Here is a 24,079-nt window from a genome sequence, read left to right as displayed (position 1 = left end):
GCAATATAAGGGATTGATAGAGCTCAAACTCTTCTAAGATGGTTTCAAAAGATTTCTTATTATTAGGGCCACCCACTTATCTCCCATTTTGGAAAGGACAAGGAGGTCCCATATGCAGAACCGTTCTTGGCCGAATGTATCAAACATCCTCCCTGCCACTGGGGAATCTCGCGTGTTAACCTGCCCTGTCACTTGGTTCAGAACAAGGTCTTCTACCAACAATCAGACAAGGAACGTTGACCCAGGTAGGTACCCCATTAGGGATAAACCAGATGTTCACGTAATAAAATTAATAAAAACCACACAAATGAAATATGACTATTGAAACTCACTGATTCGTCGTCCATATAAGAACTTGGAGGAGGCTGTGGGGAGCAGAAAGATGCTTTTAAGGCTGAGCTTCAAAAATATAGTGTTCCCGCACCTTCATGATTTTTGGATAGATCATGGATAATTCACTTATTGACCAAAGAGATGTTTAAGCAGTCATGTATAAGAAGCAGTGTAACCTATGGTATATCCATGCTGCCAAAGGGCTCAGATATTTACATTGTTGTATCCTGAGAGATAGCTCTGATGTGTGACATCTGAGTCTGTACCTTCTGTTTCACCTGACAAATAGTTACCAGCCTAAATCTCGAGCTTGTTCGGGGCAACCTTATTATGCTTGCGGAGATGCCCCCTATGTTTTTGTCACACTACTGCTGACAACGATCTGCTCCTTTCTCTCACACAGGTCTCCATTTACATCTTTACTCTCATTCTCAAACCTCTCCATATTTCTCCCTTCTTCTCCCTCATCAGCCTCTTTGTCACCTGTCTTTTCCAATGATCTCTTGTCTCTCTCTTTCAACTGTCTCATTCCCCTCATTACCACACTTCTCCGTCTATTTCTCACTTGTGTGTATGTAGCATCCTTCTACCCTCCTCCATCCTTTCTCATTCCCTACCCTTGCTCTTTGACTAAGATATTTTACTCTCCTCTCACATGCTCAATGACCGAGACACAGAGGCATCTTTTCTCTGATATTCCTTTCTGATTCCATCACTTATTTTGCGAGATTTTTGGCATTTTTTTTTATGCGCAAGCAAGACCCAATGCTTGGTGTTACCTCAGAGTAGGCAGTAGCCAGGTGTGAACTGCAAAGCTAGATGAGTCCCCACTAGCAGCCCCCAGGAGCTCTGGGCTTATGTTTTGCTTTGGAGAAAGGGGTTCTCCGTCCAGACCCCCACGGCTATGTAGAAACTTGGTTTTCCATTCAAGCCCCATGCTCAGAAGAGAGGAGGTTCTCCGTCCAGACCTGTGGCTACAGACAGAGAAGTTTCTTTGTCTAGGCACCCAGGCTAGAGAGAGGGAGGTTCTCCATCCAGTCCTCATGCTAAGGAGAGAAGAGATTCCCTGTCCAGACCTCCAGGCTACAGAGAGCAGGTTCTTCATCCATGCCTTTTAGGGTAGGGAGAGGGATGTTCTCTGTCTCCAGGTACCTGGGCTAAGGGGAGATGTGGTTCTCCATCCAGGCTTGGAGTGAGGAGGTTCTCTAGCCACACCACCAAGATTAAGGAGAAACGGAAGATCTCAGTCTAGCCACCCTGGCTAAGAAGAGAGGAGGCTCTCCTTCCAGAGCATCTAGACTAGGAAGAGAAAGATTTGCTGCCTCCAGGTAGCTGGGATAAGGAGAGATGTGGTTCTTCATCAAAGACTCCAGGTTAGGAATGAGAAGTTTCTCCATCCATGCCACCAAGGCTAAGAAGAAAGGAGGATCTCAGTCTAGGAGCCCTGGCTAAGGAGAGAGGAGGCTCTCCTTCCAGAGCACCTAGGCTAGGAAGAGAGTGGTACCTGTGCTAAGGAGAGATGTGGTTCTCTATCCATGTCTCCAGGCTAGAAGTGAGGAGGTTCTACATCCACACCACCAAGGCTAAGGGAGCTCGGTCTAGGCACCCTGGCTAAGGAGAGAGGAGGTTATTCATCCAAGCAACCCAAGCTAAGCAGAGGGAGATTCTCTGTCTCCCGGTGACCAGGCTAAGGAGAGAGGTGATTGTTTTTCCAGGTCTCCTGGTGAAAGAGAGAGGCGGTTCTCTATCCACACTACCAAGGATAGGGAGAAAGGAGGATCTTGGTCTAGGCACCTGCACTAAGGAGAGAGGTTCCCCATTCAGGCCCCATGGTATGGAACTGGCTGCTTTGGAAATATGTTCAATCCCTACTCTGAGTTTAGAAAGGCATTGACAATTATATTCAAATGCTTGGTAAGGTTTTGTTTGTTTCTACAACTTCATCAGGATCTTGGCAATAAAGAACAAGCATTTGCAATGCAATAGGTCTCGCAATGATAGAGTTTGAGCTATTGGCATTGTAAATAGGCATTGTCATTTACAATGTCAGTAGCATAAACTTGCATAAAAGCAGTGTATGGAGTGTAGCAGTGTGTGATGTGCAACATTGTGTGGTGTGTAGTAGTGTGTGGCGTGCAGCAGTGTGTGGCGTGCAGCAGTGTGTAGTGTGCAGCATGCAGCAATGAGTATTTCAGCAGTGTGCAGCAGTGTGTGACGTGCATCAGGCTGCGGTGTGCAGTAGTGTGTGTTGTGCAGTAGCGTTTTGTGTAGCATTGTGCGATGTGCAGCAGTGTGCGTTGTGCAGCAGTGTGAGGCGTGTAGCAGTGTGATGCGTGTAGCAGTGTGAGGTGTGCAGCAGTGTGTGGCGTGCAGCAGTGTGTGGCGTGCAGCAGTTAAGGGTGCAGCATTGTGAGGCGTGCAGCAGTGTGTAATGCTGCAGAGTGTGCATCATTGTGTGGTGTGCTGTAGTGTGAGGTGTGCAGCAGTGTGTGGCATGCAGTAGTGTGTTTTGTGCAGTGGCATGCAGCAGTGTGGCGTGTAGCAGTGTGTGGCGTGTAGCAGTATGTGGCGTGCAGTAGTGTGAGGCGTGCAGCAGTGTGAGGCATGCATCAGTGTGAGCTGCGCAGCTAATTTTTTGTTTTAATAATGCATATCTTAAGAATATAGGTTTTTAAATTTATTTGGTAAACATGCATTTTCTGTTATAACATTAATAATTATTTGGTTATATTAATACACATTGTAATTTAAGCCCTTTTAAAAAAATATTATGCAAAGTATGTGTAAAAACAGTAAACATTTTTAATTATTTTTTTTGCATTTTAATCAGTTTTTGTTGAATAGTAGGTGTTACGAAAACATTTTAATAATAAGGTAAATATTACACATATTTATTTTTTTAATACACAGTGTAATGTTGATAGCTATGTATATACATTGTTTTATAAGGCAAATTTGCTTTTTTAATATATATATTAATAATGTACCATAGTTAAAAAATATTTAGAAAGTACTTTGCAATACAAGTATTTTTGTTATATAAAATGTCAACAAACAATTAAGTATTAGTACACATTGCTATATAGTATTTGCAGTTGGCTACATTAGTGGTCTATATAATAAGATACCATAGTTCGATCACGTATTGTACAAAATAGTATTTAGTATTACTTTGTAAAATTTGGAATACACAATCAAATTCTTTTAGATATACATTTGTATGCATAGGTTGTTGATACATAGTTGTTTAAATTGTACATTAAATTTCCTTTATTATTTGTGTGATACATCCATTAGAGAATAGTACATTAAGGGTTATTGGCAGGTGTGGCATTAATGCATCTCCAAAGTCTTCAGTATCTGCAGTTATATCCAAGAAATCCATGATAGTAGTGTTATGTATATCCATTGATTGGAAATGTTCTGTTCCTTCAACTTGCACTGTCATAGTACTTATTTCTTGAAACGTTTTTTCCAGTCCATATAGTGTAACAGTTATATTTTCTTTTGGTGGTTGTATTCCCTAAAGAGAAATCGTTTTAGTAATGGCACTGATTACATGGCACTGCTTACAGGTTTTTTAAGAAAATTATTATATAAATGTAGACTTACTTGGATTTGGGTATGTCGAGTTGTATTCAAGATTTTCTCTCCATTGTATTGATGTACTGTTAGATGTGTTATTTTTACATATTTTCCAATTTCTATAGGGAAGTCTGTTGCTTCTCTCCACAGAGTGATTTTTACTGAGTCGGTTGCATCAGTTATAGTTATGCTTTTTAGTTTTGTTTCCTGTCCTCCGATGAATATTTTTTTTGTTGCTTCTTCCTGTAATATAAAATATGCTTTGGTTACTGTTATATTAGTAAAAATGTCTTATATATTTATACAATATTATGTTGCTTTAAATGTACATGTAGGATATATCATTATTATCACATACTCTTAAAGTATTTTTGGCAAGTAGTTTTATGAGTATGTTAGTTATTGTCAGACAGTTATTCAATTTACAATGAAAAAATGATTACAATACATAATAATATATGTACATTTTATGACATATGACAAGAAGTTAATGCAATATCAATATAAGTTCTTATAGTTTTTAAATGTAGTACTTTGATATGCATTTTCGATATGTGCTTACATAATAAGTAAATGCTATGCATTATTTGCATTCATATGTATGTTGCAATAGCATATTATTTTATGTTATATTGTACTTACCTTCAAATGATGTTTTAAAGTTGTAGCTGCACTAATTGTTTTTGTATATATTATTGTATTTATTGCAGATATGGAAATTATTACTTACCTGTTATGTTTCTGTATATGTAAGGTTTTTTCAAATGAAAAACATGTTTTTTTCTATACAATTCAGATAAACATGTCTAAAGTATTTATATATAAAATTTATGTTAAAAAATAATATTGATTTATAGCTATTGCAGTTTAGATGATAAGTTGTTATATATATTTGCTGCAAATTTATTCTGTTAGTTTTACTTACCTTTTATTAATGTCTTGGAGGCTGCTTAGCTGAATAATTATTTGTTAGTAGTAGCTTACCTGTTATGTTGTTTCATAGATAAAGTTGATATGAACTATATAGGAATAGTTTATTTTTAATGCATTATATAGATATGTTTGTGTGCATATATATATATATACAAAAATATACATATATATATACACATGCATAGAAGATTAATATATATTAATTATTTTATTATAGTTGTTTAGAGGTGCATATAAATATTGCTATATTAGCATAGACAGAGATAGTAGATATACTTTATACATGAATTGCAAAAGAAAGTATCTTTATATATTTTTAGTAATTCTGTTTAATATACATTGGTGTCTATTTATAACTGTTGATTTATTGTACTTACCTTAATAGCGTTATTAGGGTGTTTTTTTTTGTCTATATATTTATACATTTTTTGCAAAAAATACATTTATGTCATATAGTTGCTGTTAATGTTTATTTAAACATAATATAATAATATTATTATTTTACTCACCTTTAAAGTATGCTTCAAGATATCGTTTGGGCAAAGAAATATATTTATGTATATTAATTGTGCAAAATACTACATTTATCATATTTGTTTTCTATAAAATGTAATATCTAAAAGGTTGATATGAATAATTTAATACTGGATAAATTACTGGCACTGTGGAGCAGATTATTGGCGAAAAATATAGCAAGACAAAATTACATGCTGACATACATTGTGAGTGTGCAAGAACTAATTATGGCGCACATTTGAATCAACTACTACTAAAGGACAGCTGAATCATGGAGCTGTTAGTAACTTTGCAAGTCTGCCTCTCCATTGCTTATGAAGAATAAGCAGACAGCTTAGAAACGTGTTGGCAATGATGAACTATGACATATTACCTGTTACTGCTAAAACGCCATGAACAATGAAGATTTTTTTTTTCTACTGTTGAATGCTTTTGTGAATATATAGCCATTGAAATAAACAATATATATATATATATATAGAAAAAAAAATTTTTTATAGAGAGATAGAAAGAGAGAGAGAAAGAGAGAGACATAGAAGAGGAAATTCATTTTTTTATTAATAAATATATTATATATAAAAATTGGGTATCTTCGTAAATTCATTTGATATGCATTAATGGGAAATTATCTTCAAACGAACGTTTTACATTTTATTTTACTTACTAACAAAGGTTTCCTTCATGGTTGCAGAATATGTTTGTATGTAATGTTACATGCAAATTATTTTATTGCATTTACAAGTATAGTTAAAAGCATTAATATTTGTAACCACTTCTAGTAACACTTATACATTAGTTAGGTACAATAGTTATATTAAGAAGCATTTTTTAGTAGTATTGTGTTTTATGTTTCTATGGGAAAACAAACAATGACAAATTTCATTTAAAAGTGATATATTTTAACTTACCTCAGATATTGTCCCGGACACACTTAATAGTGTTTTTTCATTTGCTTCTCTAACTGTCTTTATAGGAGACAGTGGTGGAGCTGGTGGCTGCAAAATATATTCAGCTTCTTGAATAATAGCTGGTGATATTGTAATTGGCGGCATTCTTGATAATTTCGTTTGTTTGGTTATTAGTAATATAGCATTTTTGATCAGATAATTGCGAATTAGCATTCCATTTTGCTCTTTGGTTTGAGTATAATAATCTTCATTGTAACATGTAGCTTTAATAGATCCAGTTTGATCTGCCAGAGCCATATAATACAATACTTTGTTTTCTTGTTTGGCATTGCGATAATAGGTTTTTGCTGAACATTGAATAATGTTGACACGTATTGCCTTTTGGTATGGCTTTGCATCTTCTTGTTTCATGTCTTTTAATTCTTGTATGGAAATCATCTGTAAAATAAAATGCAGCAGTAAATAATGATGTAATAAAGTTTGGCTTAAACAATATTTGCTAATATACTTGCATGGAATACATTTTTGTCAAATAGCTATCCATATTGGTTTGTGATCACTGTAATATGATTCTAATGTTCCATAATATGGGATGTCTGTGTTTGTATATATATGATCCAATAAAGAATTATAGTCTGTTGTGACTGTGCTTATTTTTTGAATGCAGTTATAATTTTCCATCATATAATTTAATAACAAATTGGTACTGTGTGTTGCTTTTTTTAAATCTATATTAAAATCACCCATTATTATATATTTATAGTTGGGAAAGGCATTTAATATGGTTGTTAAGATGTCTAATAAGGTTTGTATTGTGAATTTTGGTGGTTTGTATATAATTACTATAAGGTATTGTGTGTTATTAATACATTTTGTGAATTTTAAAATGTCAATTTCGTGCTCAGTTGTAAATGTTGGTTGCAATATGTGGTGTTTGTTGTAATATATTGCAATTCCATGGTTTGTATGCTTGCTATAATGTTTGTCAAATAACATCATATGATAATGGTCAATTTTAAATATATTTGGATTTGTGGTTTGTGTATTATTTATTTCGGTTAAGCATAATATTTCAGCACTCAATATATTAGTGTCAGCTAGCATTGCTTTGAAATTTTTTGGTAATGAACGTATGTTATGTACTACAATTGTAAAGTAGTCATGATATTTGTTAATTTGTGGTATTGATATTTCCAATAACATATATGTTTTTAAGCGTAACATTTCGGCATGCACTTTTGGGTGTATTAATATTTTAGTGTGATCAAAGTTTTTAATATATATGTTTTTTAAAGATTTTGCCCTGCTAATAGCTACATAATGTAAATGATGTATTTTTGAATTATTAAAATGTATATATAATGGTTCTATTGTTTCACCTTGTGTTCGATGTATAGTGCGTGCAGAAGATTGGCGTAATGGAAATTGTTTGCGTATTATTGTGATGAATTTTTTTGTGAATTGGAAATGTCTTGATATTGGTACAATAGGTGTCCAATTATCTGAAATGTGAATATGATATAGGTGTTTGTTTTGTTGTCTTGTATATTTGCCTACTTTGCTATGATCAAATTGTATCCATACTACAATTGGTATGCCATTATTACTATCTACATATTCAACTATACCTGTTGCACCATTGGTTAAGCCATCATTTACATTAATATTAGATGTTAAATCATAGCGTAATTTTATTGCAATATGCAATATGTGTGGTAAGCCCATTGTTTTTGTTGAGTCTGTTGGTAATTGTTTTAATATTGTTTGCTTTACTTCTTGGCTTAAGTCTGCTGCAACTGTATCTATTGCTAATGTTGTATATACTGCATTGTGCTTTATATGTTGCATTAGAACGTTATTATTTATTTCATTGACTTCTTTATTTGTAGACATTATATATGGTATAGTTTGTATAATACTTGGGTGAGGTACAATTTCTCTTAATTTTATATTTGCTATATCAGTTTGTGTATGCTCACCTATTCTTAGTCTATTAAGCATTAGTGCAAATGGCAAGTCATTTAACTGTCTCATTATTTTTGTGAGTTCATATAATTTAAAATGTGTTTGCCATAAGTTTGTACTTAATGGTCCATATAAATGTCTTGAATTGTCAAATATGTATGTGTCAAAAACAGGTTTTAATTGATAGAAATCTCCTATTGCTAGTATTGATATGCCACCAAATGGTTGGTTAGATGCTTTTATTTCTTGCAATCTGTTGTGTATAAAATTGAACATATTTGCACCTACCATTGATATTTCATCTATTATAAGCACTTTTATATGCATGAGTTGTGTTTGTAGCATGCTTCTGTTTTCATGTGTTAATTGTTTATATGTTAATGTTTGGGATACTGGTATTTTAAATGTACTATGTAATGTTTTTCCATTTATATTATGTGCTGCTTTTCCTGTTGGTGCTGTGAGTAATATATATATATTATCAGGATTTTCCCCTGCTTTAGTATTGTAGTATCGTAATAAAGTTTGATAGAGTGCAGTTATTAGAAAACTTTTACCTACTCCTGCACCACCTGTACAAAAAGTATAACAGGGTGTGGTTTGAGTTTTAATCAAATTTAAGTGGTGATATATAAAGTTAAGTTGTTCAAGTGTTAAATCTTGCATGATAAGATTGTATTCGTTTTCTGGTAATATATTATTTACGAAGATTTCTTCTTCTGCAGTGCTTCTAATTCCTAAATCAAATGATATGTCATATTGTATTTGTTCTTGATATTCTTGTGTGTTATTTTGTATATCATCTATTGATACTGCTGCTATAGGTGATAATGGAGGTGTAACAATAAGGTCATTATTTGTTGCTGCATTAAAATTGTTTGCTATTTCAGTTTGTTTATTATACTGAAAATAATTTTCATCAACTTGCTTTTGTACTTGTAAGTATCTTTCTAAGTATGTGTGTTTTGGTATAATTATTTCACTTTCTATTCTCCATGGATAATAAAGCATTAATAATTCCCTGTAATAATTTTCAGAGTCATTTAGTTTACTAAATCTACAGTAGCGAATTATTTTTTGTTGTTTACGCTTGATATATAACATGTTGGTTTTTTCCTGAAGTAAGTTATCTATCTCAATTTCTTCATCATCTGAACTGTAAAAGTTAGTTTCTAGAAGAAAATTATCATGATTGTTTTGTAGTGTTTCTTTTGTTTTCTTTGCTCTTTTATTGTACTTTGATGCATAGTCAGCTAATGTACATTGTTCTAATGTTTTTGGACGTTTGCTGTATTTAACAATTATATTGTCAAATTGTATCTTACTTGACGTATCTGGCAATGAGTTTATTGTCTGTATGTCTTTCATTAGGTATGTTCTTTTATCTGGCATATTTGTATTAATAAATACAAATGCTCTTGAACTTTTTCTTAATGGAATTTGCAAAATGAGATAAGCTGCTTCTTGTGCACTAATTTCAGTACAATTTAAAAATGTGTTACTTATGTGCTTTAATTGTTCTTTGATGCTTGGATTATGGTATACTTCTTTTGCAGCTTGTGCAATTATTTTGCTTAACCCTCGCTGTGATTTACTAATATATGACACGATATAGACAGCACAAGCATAAGCATCTAAAACATACTGTATGTCAATGTTAGCTTGCCATGCTTGTAATATTATATTATTATAGTTATTGATAAAGCATTCAGCTGGTGTTCTTTTTAAAAGTATAGTTTTTTTATCTATAATTGTTTGTATGCATTTTATATATTGGTTTTCGGTCAAGTGCATATGTTGTAAAAATTCTTCAAATGAATAAGTATTAAAGCATTCTGAATTCATTGTTGTATGTATTAAGTCTATGTGCTGCTTTAGTATACTATCTGTCTTGTCTAATTCAATTGGTTCTAGTATAACAGTATATGCCATAGGATATTTAGGGTACTGATATTTACATGTTCTCTTGTGTTTTATGCGACAATTTTTAGTATGTCCATGTTTTTGTAATGGTAGTAATGGTTTTATACATGTGTCTACTGTCTTACTACATGTTATGTGACTGTCAATAAAATTTATAACTTCCTCATTTTTTGCTTTGTTATACTGCGGAGCATTATTAATCCATAACAATGCATGTATATGTGGTGATCCTCTTTGTTGAAATTCTATTCTATAAAAGTAATCAGAAATTTTTCCTATAGGATTACTTTTGTGTAGTAATATACAATTAAACAATTTCCTAACTTGATAGTCAAAGTGTCGTGCACATGTTATTGGGTTTTGTTGTATTAATGTGCATTTTGTTTCCCATGACATGCTCTCAAATTGTTCTTTACTGCACTCATTTTTATTGTTAATACGCAGCAGTATATTAATTAAATGATACCATTTTGTTTCTGCCGCTGATAAAGTGAGAAAGAATGTTGGTATTCCCAATTGCCTTATCATTGCAAATAAATCTTTTTTGCAATTTTCCCAATATGGAGGCGAACTTCGTATAGTTTTTAGTATTTTGTATCCTTCATTATATTGCAGTATGCCTTGTAAGTTGTCTTTTATATCTTTAACTGTTATAACTTTACCATCATTAAAATGTTTCTTTAGTGATATAAATATTTTGTCTTGAATTTGCTTTATATGTAATTTTTTTAGCTTAAAAAATATATTTGTTATACAATTAGCTACTCTTTTGTCGCAGCTTCTTAATTCCCATTGACATATTGTACTGTAATGTACTGGTATATGTCTTTCTTTGTTAGATGGTCTACGTTTACCACCAAATATTGTTGGAAATGCTAGATATTCAGAATCTTTATCTTCGTATAACCCACGTGGTGTATTATGTTCTGCAGGGGCTAAACTTAAGATATTTATATTATCGATAGGGACTGTTTCATTTGTTAATAATGTATCTAAGTTGCCGACTGGTACGTTATCTGTACTACTTGATGTATTATTTGCTTCGGAAGTGTTAATATCTATGTTTGTTTCTTGTGGGGCATATTCCCAATCTGTATTGACTGTTACTCCATATTCTTTGAATAAATTGCTATTGCATGCTAGCCATATAGCTGCATTTTTTACAACATTTGGTCTTACATTTTCAAAATGTGTATATGATTTATAGCTTAATCTCCGCTTTAATTTAATTGGAATTGTCATATTATCATGTATTTGTCTAGGTAAAATGGTAACAGTTGTCATAACATCAGATGGAACATTAACAACTGCACCTGATAATGATTTCTGGAAACCACGTGGCAATGTCCTAATTTGCAAAAAGGGTATTCTTGGTGATACTAACCTTTCTTCTAAGTTATGTAAATATAGTTCAGGTGGTATATCTGGAAAACTCATTCCATTATACACAGAACATGGTGGTATTTTTTCCTTGCTAATATATTTGTAACATGTAGTGCATATATAGTTTGTTTTATGTTTACTAATGTTACATAATATAAAGGTATTTTGTTTATCAATATTATGTGTTTCTTTTATTGTTTGTTTATGCCACATTTGGTTGCAAATAGTACAAACATATTCTGGTCCATAATGTATTTCACTATGAAAGTTATCAATTAAAAACGTTTGTAATGTTCTTTGTGTGCTAATGTTATTTGTACAATTCTGAGTAATGTTTTCTATCAAAAGTTCATTTTGACATTGGTTTCCCTGCGAAGAGATGTTAGTAGTATCAACTAGTTTCTTGGTGACTATTGGTGTACTATTGTCAATGTTATTTGTTTTTTGAATATTACTGTCGATCTGTATTTTAATAGTGTTTGTTTGTATACTTGTAGATAAAATAGTTTTTGTTGAGTTGGACAATTGTTGTGTATAATGTATATACATTTTTTTGTGACTATTTTCATTCTGTTTTAAAATAATTCTTTTTTGTGCTTTTTTAAAGGATTCTTGTTTGATTGTGTTTACAGTAATTGGTGTTATTGTCAATAATATTAATGGTGCATTGTAGGGCATTACATTATTTACAAGTTCAATTATATGTTGTGTAATATTATCAATGGTATTTAATGTTATAGCTATACTTTTACAGTTTATATGTAAACTTTTTTTAATGTTTGTTGTATGTGAGTAAAATGTATAATATATGTTGTTAGTTTTACCAATAGAAATTATATTTGTATGTAAGCATATTATTATGGAATTATATATAGCTAATGCATTCTGCAATGCTGTTTTGATGGCTGGCTGTAATGTGTTATCTATAGATATACTATATAAATATGGTTTCCTAACTTTAATTGTATATATTGTATTAATGTAGTTTATGTAAGTAGGTATATCTTCTAACTGTATGTCTGTTTTGCTATAAAAGTTTATCAATTCTATATACAATGTATTGCCTAGATCCATTATATTATATAGATCTTCTGGAATCCACTTGGAGGCACTTTTGTGGTGATTATATATAATAGCAAATATATTATTGCAATTATATGTGTTGTTTATTAAATATTGTTTATCCTGGTTATGTTCTATTTTGAAATATGCTTCTATTTGCACTTTGCTGGTTTCGTCTATGGTACCTATATTTTGTTTGTTTATAGTAACTGTTTGCTTTTTGAGGTGTTGGTGTTTAGTATTAGTGTGTTTGGTTTTTGGGGGGTTTGTATTTGTATGATGTATTACATTAGTAAGTGTTTCTGTTGTGTTTAGAGTATCTATTGTTGTAGTTTGTTGTGTGTTTTTGTTTGTGGAAGTATGACTAAAATCTAATGGTATCTTTTGTATATTTGTGTCTAATGGTTTATTTTTTTCAAGCATATTTGTATCTGGTGTGTTATGTGTCATGTTATATTGTGATATATCATTTTCTAATGCTGTACTTTTTTTAGTTTTTTTAAGTGGTTTACAAATAATAGTGTTTGGATTATGTCTTTTTTTAATGTTTTTTTTTGGTGTAGTAATTGTATGTGGTGTATTTAATAATGACAGCGAATTTTGTACAATAAAGATTAAAAAAAGATTTTGCAGGGTTATAAAGTTTTGTGCATAAGCCAGTATTATGTATAAATAATTTAGGAGTTTGATTTGGTGTATTTTGTTTGTTTATGCGTTGAGCTCTGCTAAAGGACTTTTTCTGTATTGTATTTATATCAATTGGTGTTAATTCAAATTGAACATCTTCTGCATTATATAATTTTATGCAAGATGCTAAATTGTTAATGTACTTTATTACTTCTTCAAAGGTTTTTTTTTGGAGGACTATGCATGTTCCAAGTTCATGTGGCATTCCATTGCTATCTCGGCTATGTGAATCAAAAATGAAATACTTATCTTCATTTTTTATTATAGAAATAACATATATATCCATGCAAAGCAGGACTCCAGAATGTGTTAATGATATAGCTAATGCAGCTTGTATATCTGGATATAATGAATCAAAACGTTTAAATATGTTACCATAATATGGTTGATAAAGCTTTATAGAATACACATTATCCATATGTTGTATATATTTAGGTAGATCATCAGGATGCATAAGATCTTCTTTGTTAATGGAGTGCATTTCTGTATATAAAGCATCTCCAAGATCCATTATATAATGCAAATCATCAACATCCCATATATTTGCTGGTTTGTCATAATTGTAAAGAATAGCAAATGTACTATTTGGCAAACATTGTTTACCTCTAGAAGTCATTGCAAACTTTTCATTTCCTTGGTGGTAATTGGCTTGTACTATGTTATGCATTTATATTTCTTTATACAGATGTGGTTTTTAAAGTATTACTGCTTATAATTGTTTTTTAAAATATTGAATTGTATAGATATGCAACTTTATATGTATATTTATATTTGTATTTTTTTAAAATTATATGAATACTTTTATATCAGTTTACTTAATAAAAATTAGATCTAATTAGATAATTTGAAGGAGGTATATTATACTGGTATGTATAAACTATTTGTATATATTGACATTGATAGATTGTAATAAATATCTTACCTTGTCAATAGGTTTTTCTTTTCTTTTTTAGGTATCTGCAAATAAAAAGAAATAAATATTTTTAAAATTTGCTTTAATTTATAAATGTTTACTACATTATAGTATTAGCTATTTTAAATTGCTTGCAAAGTATTTTTTTACACATTGTAGCATTTATAAGGCAGTAGAAGTTTTTTGTAAAAAAAATATCTTGATATTATTGTTAGATATTATATTCATAACTTTTTGAAGTAATATTTTTGTTTACAAAAGATAACAAGATATTTGCTTAGATAGGCAATAAAAAATGTTAGATTGCAATAAAATTGTTTATTATTAACTTTTTAAAGTGATCTGTCTTAGAAGTAATTATTAATTTAGAAATGTTGAATTATAGTTATAACTTGTAATGAGTTTTTTGTGGTTGTAACTAAAGTAAAATTTGAGTATGCGAGTATATTGTTCAAGGATTTTAGAATTGTAGAGGTATGGGAAGGAGTATAGGTTTAGGCGCTAACACTACAGTATACTTATTTGGCATACTGCTATAGGGCTGTAAAAAAATATGGTGATTGTACTTGCATTTATATAGTGCTTACTACCCATGATGTAACATTAAGATATCATTCAGCAAGTATTTAAGTGTTCTTGTATTTAAAAATGCTTAGGGATGATTTTTTATAAAAACAATAGAGATTTATTAGAAAATAATATGTAATGAAACGAAGAATGGATATAACAAGCAGTTATTTTGGTTGAAAAGGATAACTGGAAAATACAGAGGTGGCAACTATATAGTGCTTCATATCTCAAAAATGTGTTAAATTTTCTTTGTAGAAGTGGGACTACTACACAAATGTAATAAGATTACTAATCAAGTAGTATCCGAAAATCAGCAATGTGAAATGTAAGCATGCAAGTGTGTTTGTTTAATTGGAAAGGATAGTAAAGTGGCAAGTGAGATAGTTTATAAAAGGCTATGCCTAATTAATTTTTACCTGGTACTTCATTATAAACTGCTGTTTAGTAAGAACTGTGTTTTGTTTTTCGTAAATTAGAATCTGATAATAATAACAAGTTTCAGCTGTAGTATATAAAACATGCTTATTTATGTAGCCATAGTGTATGGGTGTGTTTTCTTAAATAATAATGGTTAGAGATGAATTAGTATGGGTAAATATGAAATTAATTTGTAGGATAAATATGCAAGTTAGTTTTTTTTTGCTGGGAAAGGATAGCTGTCAAATACAAGAGCGACAATTCATGTAGGCTGGGCATCTTGTTAAGGCATTAGGAAATCTTTTATTAAAAGTAGCATGTTACTTTAGAAATCATAAGATTAGTAGTGAATAGTATAGGAAAATAGTTTATGTCAGCGGTGAGCATGTAAGTTTGTTAGTTTTATTACTAAGGACAATAGGAAGGCAGATGAGAAAGTTTGTAAAAGGCAAAGCCTTATTAAGGTATGTACCAGTTACTTGATGATGAAGTGCCCTTTAATAGGAATTTTGGACTTTGTTAGTTTTATTGGGAAAGATAATAGTGAGGCAGGTGAGAAAGTTTGCAAAAGGCAAAGCCTTATTAAGGTATCCATCTGCTAATTAATGATGAAGTGCCCTTCAATAGGAATTGTTGCTTCTCTGTTGTTTTTCTTCTGCAAGTTAAATAAATAATTGTAACAGCAGTTGTAGCTGTAACATATTAGATGTTGCCTATTTTTGCAGGCACATAGTATGGATCTGTAAGCAAATATAATAATTGAATGTTGCATTTCTATAGTGCTTACTATCCCTAACGTGAGTAAACTATTTTTTTTGCAAACAATATATTATTTTAGCAGTAAAAATGCATAGAGGTGAATTAGTATAAAACAATATGTATTAATTTGAGGGGTGATCATGCAAGAAAGTTATTTGTATTGTAAAGGATAGCTGAGAAACAAAGGAGCGGCAATATATATAGCGCCTGGCTTTGATAGAATATTAGAAAATCTTTTCCAGGAGTAGCATGTTAGTTTAGCAATTAAAGTAGATAACCATGCAAGTGTGTGAGTTTAATTCAAAGAATATTAGTAGGCTAGTTAATAGGTATTATAAAGGCAAGCCTAATATGTCATTTAAATGAAATTTGATCATGAAGTGCCCTGCAGTAATGAAGAATTGTGGCTTTTCTGTTTCTGTGTTTATGCAAGTTAAAATATTAGATTATAATAGAACTGTCAGTCAACAAATATGAGATGTTGCTTACTACTGTAAAGGACTAGTATATATTAATCAGTGACTATGCAACAATGCTGTAAGATTTGATGCTTTGGGTTTTTTTCTTGGCATATGGTACATTAATTTTAAATGACACCATGCTTATTTGATTAGCAAGATTTTTTTATATTTAGTTATAGCTATAAGTCAGTTAAAAACAAAGAGGGACTTCTTTTAAAGGGGTATAACTAAGTAATTTTAAGTTGTAGCTTAATTATACATAAACTTTAAATATGTTTGTAGTATAGTAGTGCATAATATATATTTTTTTGTTTTGTGTTACCGCATCCAGATATATGATGTAAGTAATATTATATGTATAACAAGGCAGGACTATTGGCTTTGTTAATAGATGTTATTTGCATAAAATAAATAAGCAGCAATTATGACTTGCTGTATTTTATATTAAAATTTTCTTACTTAAAGCCTGATAATACGATACTAGTGCCACCTCTGCTTGATCCAGATGGCTTGTTTAGCGCCCTAACATTAGTGCTGGTTTAGACTGGTTTGTTTTTTCTTCTATGTGGACTTAGGTCAGGCGCCCAGTTTTTAAAGACGCCTTCACCTTGGGTAAGTGACTGGCATGAGTGTTTTATAGATATCTATTTTAAAGCTACATAATTTTTCAAAAGGAGGATAGAAAAACAATTAGTACAAACTTTATGTTGTGTTACTTTTATGCTATTTAAAATTGCAGTGTGTGCAAGTATGTCTTGTCTTTGGCTACAGCTTGTATTAGTTTGTAGAGAGCGCTACCTCCCACCGCGTTGTTGTTATTTAAATAAAAACAGTTATTATGTGCTAGAGTTAATGCACGTTAGGCTTATGTTTTGATAGATTTCCCTGCATCTGTAATTCATATCAGGATGGAAGCAAACAAGGGGAACTAATTGAAACTTATATTTGTTTACCTGAATGGGGTATACACAAACAGCTGAGTCCTGTCTAATAATTACGTTGCCTTATTCAATACCTTTTCTGGTTGTGGCAGAGTTAGATTTTGTATTGCAGATAGCTTACCATATACTAAGTTATTTTTTAATGACTGTTAATTGTGTATGTTTACCTTTATAAATATATGCATGTTTGAGTGTCTCTATGTGTGTGTGTATATTCTCTGTATGTATATGTGGTTGTGACTATGTTTGTGCATATTTATTTGTGTGTATTTTTGTGTGTATGCAAGTTGACATATGCTTTGTGTCTGTATGTCATTGTATGTATGTATATGACTGTATGTTTCTTTATGCATATGTGTGTAATGACGCATTTGTAGCTGTGTGTGTGTTTTTGTACGTGGGTAACACACACTACACACACTCTTGGAATGTTATTATTTTTCTAGTGATGGCCTCTTCAACTGCATTGGATGGAGAGTGTCTGTAAAGGATGGCCCATGATTATGTCATTTTTTCAACATGTATCAATTTACTTGCACTGCACTGTACTTAATACTTAAAGTTTACAAAACAATTTAATATTGGGCAGTTGTTTTCTATAATTGATAATAACTTTAGCAATAAAGCGACTTGCATATTAAAAAGAAACCTTTAGGATGTTTAATTCAGTATAAAAACACAAGGCCAGGTGAGAGAATCTTTTGTTCTCTGCACCTCCAGGTTCTAGTGTAATGTACCCATGTGAGGCAACTGTGTTTTTCCTATGATATAACAGTGCCTCTAGGAGGTATGGTATGGTTAATATACATGGTATACATTATATATTTGTATACAGTTAAGAAATGGAAAGGAAAAGGATGTATGAATAAATGTATTTTCGGCAGAATGAACTGATTGGATGGATGGGTAGGTGGGTGAGTGCGTTGATTGGTAATTGGATGCATGAATGTATGATTGCTCATATTGAAATTGATGATGACTGAATGGATGCCTGTGTGGATAAAATAATGTTTGTTGTATGGATGAACAGGCAAAATGCATCAACAAACGAATGGATTAATGTACGTATGGATGATTGCATGTGTGTGTGTATGTATAGATGGGTTGAAAAATGCATGTTTAGCGATAGGAAGCAGTTTCTATTTACTAGCTGTGTTTAATGGTTGTCTAGCTTCACAAAACTTTCATTCTTATTGCTGTGGTACATGATGTATATTTCAGCTAGCGTGCTTATTTTGAAGTTAAACTTTGAAAAATGCTTTCACACACTACTTTTCTATAAGAAGGCAAGTTAAATAAAGAGCATTTGAATCTGTCATATAATTTTGTGTGGCACTGTACATTCAGTAGCTATAAATACCTGTTGGGAAGGGATTTGTACTTCCGCGTAGCCTTCGTTTATACCCCTTTAAGATACAAGCTACACAGAGACAGAGCGTAAGTTTATAATAGAAGGGAGCACCTCTTATGCTAATGGCCTTTTAATAATATTTTAGCGAGTATTAAAAGAGTATGTTTTATAAAAATCTATTAGCCCTGCGTCCCGGACACGAATTGTGGGCGGATGGGTCGATAAACTGCAGAAATCGCATACAAAGGCTTAGAAGTTAGCTATCTAAATAACCCACTGAGGACTCTTGCCTTGATATGTGTTAAGCCGCATGTAATATCCTGAAGTGAGCGATCGATCGCTATATATTTTTAAGTTACAAATACCACAAATTGTAAATTATTAACATTGCTTCTGTTTCTATTACCGATAGATAGTGCGATGGGTGAAGTGCTTGAGGGGTGGGGGCTAGGACAACAACAGCGCAAGATCATTCCTGCCACAAATGGGACCCACTCGATTATAAGCGTGGTTGGCTTACAGGTTGCTTTTATAGAATACAGGACCCGACCGTGTCAGTAATGTCATGCTGTTTGTGATACGTCTGCTGCACGGTGACAATGACGTTTTTGTAAATGAATTTTAAAAAAAAACATAAGCAAAAATAATGTTATGAGCAAGGTAATAGCTGTAAGTTTACCAATGCCGAGATTTTTGCATTGTAAAAGCTTGTTTAATGCTTTTGTGTTATGGTTTTTCACTTTTAAGTAAAGACTTTAAACAAGTATACACGTGTTTACAATATGTGTTCAAATATGCATATAATTAGTGCGTTGCTGAAAGAGCAACATCGTAAAAGCAATATATAAAATATATCTTTATTTATAGAGTATTTTTAATAACAACTAACATTTATCTTAAAACTGTTCGTCATGCTGAACGTATGCTAGTTGGGAAAAAAAAATATCACGTGATACGACCTTGCTAGCGTGCTCGTGCACATTGCTGCTGGGAGCATTTTGCTTTCGTTTATACACAGGCACAATGGAAACGTTAGCTGGATGGGCACACGGAAACTCGTAGCGAGGCTATTTTAAATGCTGCTAACTGTAAGTACCTTAAAAGATTATTACATTAAGAGGAGCGTAGAATCCTAGCATGACCAAATAGTTGTAAGAATGCTAAAGTAAAAGGATTGAATGTTGTAAGAAGAGAAAAGGTATGGCGTAGTAACCGCGTTGGTAGTGTAGTGTTTATGTATTGCAGATAGAGTAAGTGCTAGGTTGCAGGGGAGTATAGACTATATTTAAATATTAGTGTTAGTAGGAGAGCGCAAATGGGTAAATACGAGTAAAAATGGAGTTTCGCCAAAAATGTTGCAAAAGTAGTGGAGATTGCAGTTTAGTGAGATGCGGTGAGGACAGTAGCAAATGTAATCGAAAATAGCAGTAAGATAGACAGATGTATAATCAGCAATGTGGGAAATGCCGGGGAGTAGGTGTGCAGCATGTTAGGAATCGCACTATAATAGATAGTTTTAATTGTATATGGTTTTGTTGTTATAATATATTAGAAGACGAACTAGTAAAACGGATTATAGATATACGTAGCAGTAAAAGGAAGTTACATGTGGACACTTATATATAGTGATTACGAACTAATGGGTGAGTAAAAAAATGCATGCCTGGCCACAGGAAGCTGTTTCCTCTCACTGGCTCTGTTCAATGATTGTCTAATTTACAGAACTCTTATATTATTGCTGTAATACACGATGCACATCTCGGCTAGCATGCTCATTTTTAAGCGAAACTTTTAAAAATGGTTTCACACACTACTTTGTACAAGAAAGCAAGTTAAATAAAGGGCGTTGATTTTTGTAATATAATTTTGTATGGCACTGTACATTTACTAGCTCTTAATAAGTGTTAGGAACGAATTCGTAGCTCCGCCCAGCTCTCGCCTCTACCGTTCTAAGGTTCAAGCTATACAAAGACAATTCGTCGGTGGAGGTAAGAAGGCAGCACTTCTTATGCTAATGGGTTTTAATAATACTTTAGCGAGTATTAAAAGAGTATTTTTAATGAATATCTATTAGCGTTGCGTCCTGGACACGAATTTTGTGCGGAGAAGTGAATAAACTGCACACAAAGGCTTAGAAGTTAGCTATCTAAATAACCCACTGAAGACTCCTGCCTTAAGATGTGTTAAGACATCTATAAAACCCTAAACCAAGCGATCGATCGTATAAATATTTAATGCCAAAGGGAACACAAATTGAGACTATTAATACTGCTTCTGTTCCTATTACCGATAGATAGTGCGATAGGAGTGAAGTGCTTGAGGGATGGAGGCGAAGGGGACAAGAGCGCGAGATCGTCCTGCTACGAACGGGATCCACTCGATTAGAAGCGTGGCCAGCGTTAAGGTTGCCCTCTAAAAGACAAGACCCCTGCGTGTCTGTAAGGTTATGCCTTTTGTGCTACGTCTGCTGCACAGTGACAATGACGTATTTTTAAATGCATTAAAAACAAAAAACATTAGCAAAAATAATTTCATGAGCAATGGCAATAAGTCTAACTTTATCAATGCCGAGACTATTGCATTTTAAATGCTTGTTTAATGGTTTTGTTGTTATGTTTTTTTCGCTTTTAAGGAAAGACTTTAAACATATATACACGTGTTTACATTATATGTTTAAAAATGCATATAATTAGTGCGTTGCCTAAAGAGCAACATCGTAAAAGCAATAATGTAAAATATATTTTTATTTGTAGACTATTTTTAATAAGAAGGAGCATTTATCTTATAACTATTCGTCTACTGAACGTATGCTAGACGGGAAAAAAAATATCACGTGATACAACCTCGCTAGTGTGTTCGTGCATGTATTATTGCTGCTGAGAGCATTTTGCTTTCGATGTGATATACAGGCATAATGCGAACGTTAGCTGTATGTGTACATGAAAACTTGAACTCAGCTTATTTTAAATGCTGCTAACTGTAAGTACCTTAGAAGATTATTACGTTGAGAGGAGTGTGCAGTCTTAGCATAAAGAAATAGTTGTAGGTAAGCCAAAGTAAAGATATTGAATGTTGTAGTAGGACAAAAGGTATAGCGTAGGAACCGCGTTGGTAGTGCAGTGTTTATGTACTGCAGATAGAGTAAGAGCTACTTCACAGGATTGGAAAGACTATATTTATATATTAGTGTTGGTAGGAGAGTACAAGTACGAACTGACAATTGATTTTATTGCGAAAATGTTAGAAAGTAGTGGAAATTGCAGCTTGGTGGTTTGGTGAAGACAGTAGCAAATGTAATCGAAAATAGCAGTTAAATAGACCGTTGTATAATCAGCAATGTGGAAAATGCCAAGTAGTAGGTATGCAGCATGTTAAGAATTGCACCATCATGGATAGTTCTAATTATATATGCTTTTGTTGTAATAATCTAAAATAATGCGAACTAGTAAAACGGAGTATAGATACACGTAGCAGTAAAAGGAAGTTACATGTGGATACTTTAATATACTAATTAGCAACTAATGCACGTTATAATATAGATGGAGAAAAAGATATAGGAAAACCAAAGGGGTAAATGAAAGTGGAGAGCCAAAAAAATAGGGGAAATTGACTCAATAAAATGCAGCTTGCTTATAAGATCCAATGTATTTGAGGTACTCTGTTTGGAAAATGTATTTTTTGAGTGCAACAGTAACAGATGCTTTTTAACGTAATATAGACCACAGCATGTGCATAACATAACAGCGAGAATTGTAATACAAAATTACGTGTATTACTGTTTCGCAACCAGGCAAATAATTAAAAATCAACCACAACAAGTAAATTATTCGTTATTAATATATTAGGTTAAGATATCACGCACACAAGGTAAACAAAGTACGTGTAAACTACATATATAAAACGGCATATAAATACAGGCAAGTACATTGTGGTGAGTTTGTAAAGAAATAGAAACATAGGTATTAACCTGAAAGTGTTTGGTATATGTACTTTATATACAAGCAAACATTACCTGTGTTAGCGGCAAACCCGAAGCACGTAAAAATATTTTTCTATTAAAAGCAGTTTACCAATGAAATAATACGCAATCGCTAATACGCTTTATATGAGCATTAAAAGTGCAATTGCTTAAGCGACGTTAGTAACTGTTAAATTGGGCAATTACTAAAGTTGATTTTACTAAGAGCATAATTGCATTTGAATTGCAGTGTATACTATACAAAGGTTATTATTTACTCACACGTATGTTCGTTGAAGTACTATAGCCAAGGATTATTTTTAAGGCAGCTAAAAATCCAAATGACGATATGGCACAATGAGCTTTTTACCCTGCAATCCAAAAAAGATAGTTGTAAATATACAGGTACATGTAAATACATGGCAACACTAATTATTAAGTAGCATAATACATGGCAGCCGAACGGGCAAAGCGCATTAAACACATGCGTTTGTACTACGTGCAAAGCAAAAGGTTATAGATATGTTTTCTATAATGTTGGGTAAATAATGTATGTTAAAAAAACATCTTAACAGAATGCTTTAAGATATGCTACACACATAATAAGACTTTTAAAACAAGGTGCATAATAATACAATGCTGCGTACAGTATCCGTATGTAAGTCGCACTTGTAGCAAATGCTGTGTAATCGTAACAAATTGTACAAGAAGCTAGTTGAGTAAGGCTCCCAACAAACGATGTCTCTGTATGCATGTTAAGATGCGAGTAGTTATATGGTACTTATAAGTAGGTAATATATGTGCAATAACGCAGTATTTTACTAAAGTAGCATAACATGTAAATAATTAATATTATAAAACTAACGTAAAGAAAATTATAAGCTTAATAATACATATGCACTTATGAAAAAAGATTGTGCAATAAGTAACTATTTTAGATTGTACAATAATTATGAACAGGTAAATAAATAATATAAAACCTCAGTAAAACTTACCACAATAACAGCAGTATGTAGATAAAGATATAGCTCGTACAATGGGCACCACAGCTTCAGCATTCTGTAGAATGGTTGGTGTATCACGTTTAAATAGACCTTGAAAAGCACATTGCCATGAAGAAAAGTCATAAAATGGGGGAAGACACAGTAAAGGAAATGTATAGCGATGGTGTGAAGATAGGCAGGTGCTACAAACAACATGTGGGCATTGTAAATGCGGAGAACGCCTTTTTGCATACGGTGTAACATCAAAGCGCACATTTCAGCTAAATGCATCTAGTAGTAATGTCTATTCATAAAGTATGCAAGTACGATAAAAATATGACGAATGTGAACACCAGCTAAATTATAAGTTTGTGTGCAGTTCCACTTATATAGAGGTATTCTTATAAATTAACACTTGGGTGTATTTTATA

The 24,079-nt window shown here is 32.3% G+C and overlaps 1 protein-coding gene across 1 annotated transcript; it reads right to left on the bottom strand.

The window, feature by feature from the left end:
- Positions 1–2,999: 2,999 nt before the first annotated feature.
- On the bottom strand, positions 3,000–23,760 carry LOC146780084 (uncharacterized). The gene is made up of 6 exons (XM_085637379.1): positions 23,661–23,760; positions 22,948–23,036; positions 14,218–14,252; positions 6,276–6,713; positions 3,946–4,161; positions 3,000–3,856 (listed from the first exon to the last, which is right to left on the bottom strand). Exons 4-6 carry the CDS (start codon positions 6,711–6,713, stop codon positions 3,593–3,595), a joined length of 918 nt encoding a protein of 305 aa, XP_085493505.1. The 5' UTR covers positions 14,218–14,252; positions 22,948–23,036; positions 23,661–23,760; the 3' UTR covers positions 3,000–3,592.
- Positions 23,761–24,079: the final 319 nt, after the last annotated feature.

This window comes from Triturus cristatus, chromosome 12 (assembly GCF_964204655.1).
Source record: "Triturus cristatus chromosome 12, aTriCri1.1, whole genome shotgun sequence".
NCBI classification, from domain to species: domain Eukaryota; kingdom Metazoa; phylum Chordata; class Amphibia; order Caudata; family Salamandridae; genus Triturus; species Triturus cristatus.
This window is presented reverse-complemented; position numbering and strand designations above follow the sequence as displayed.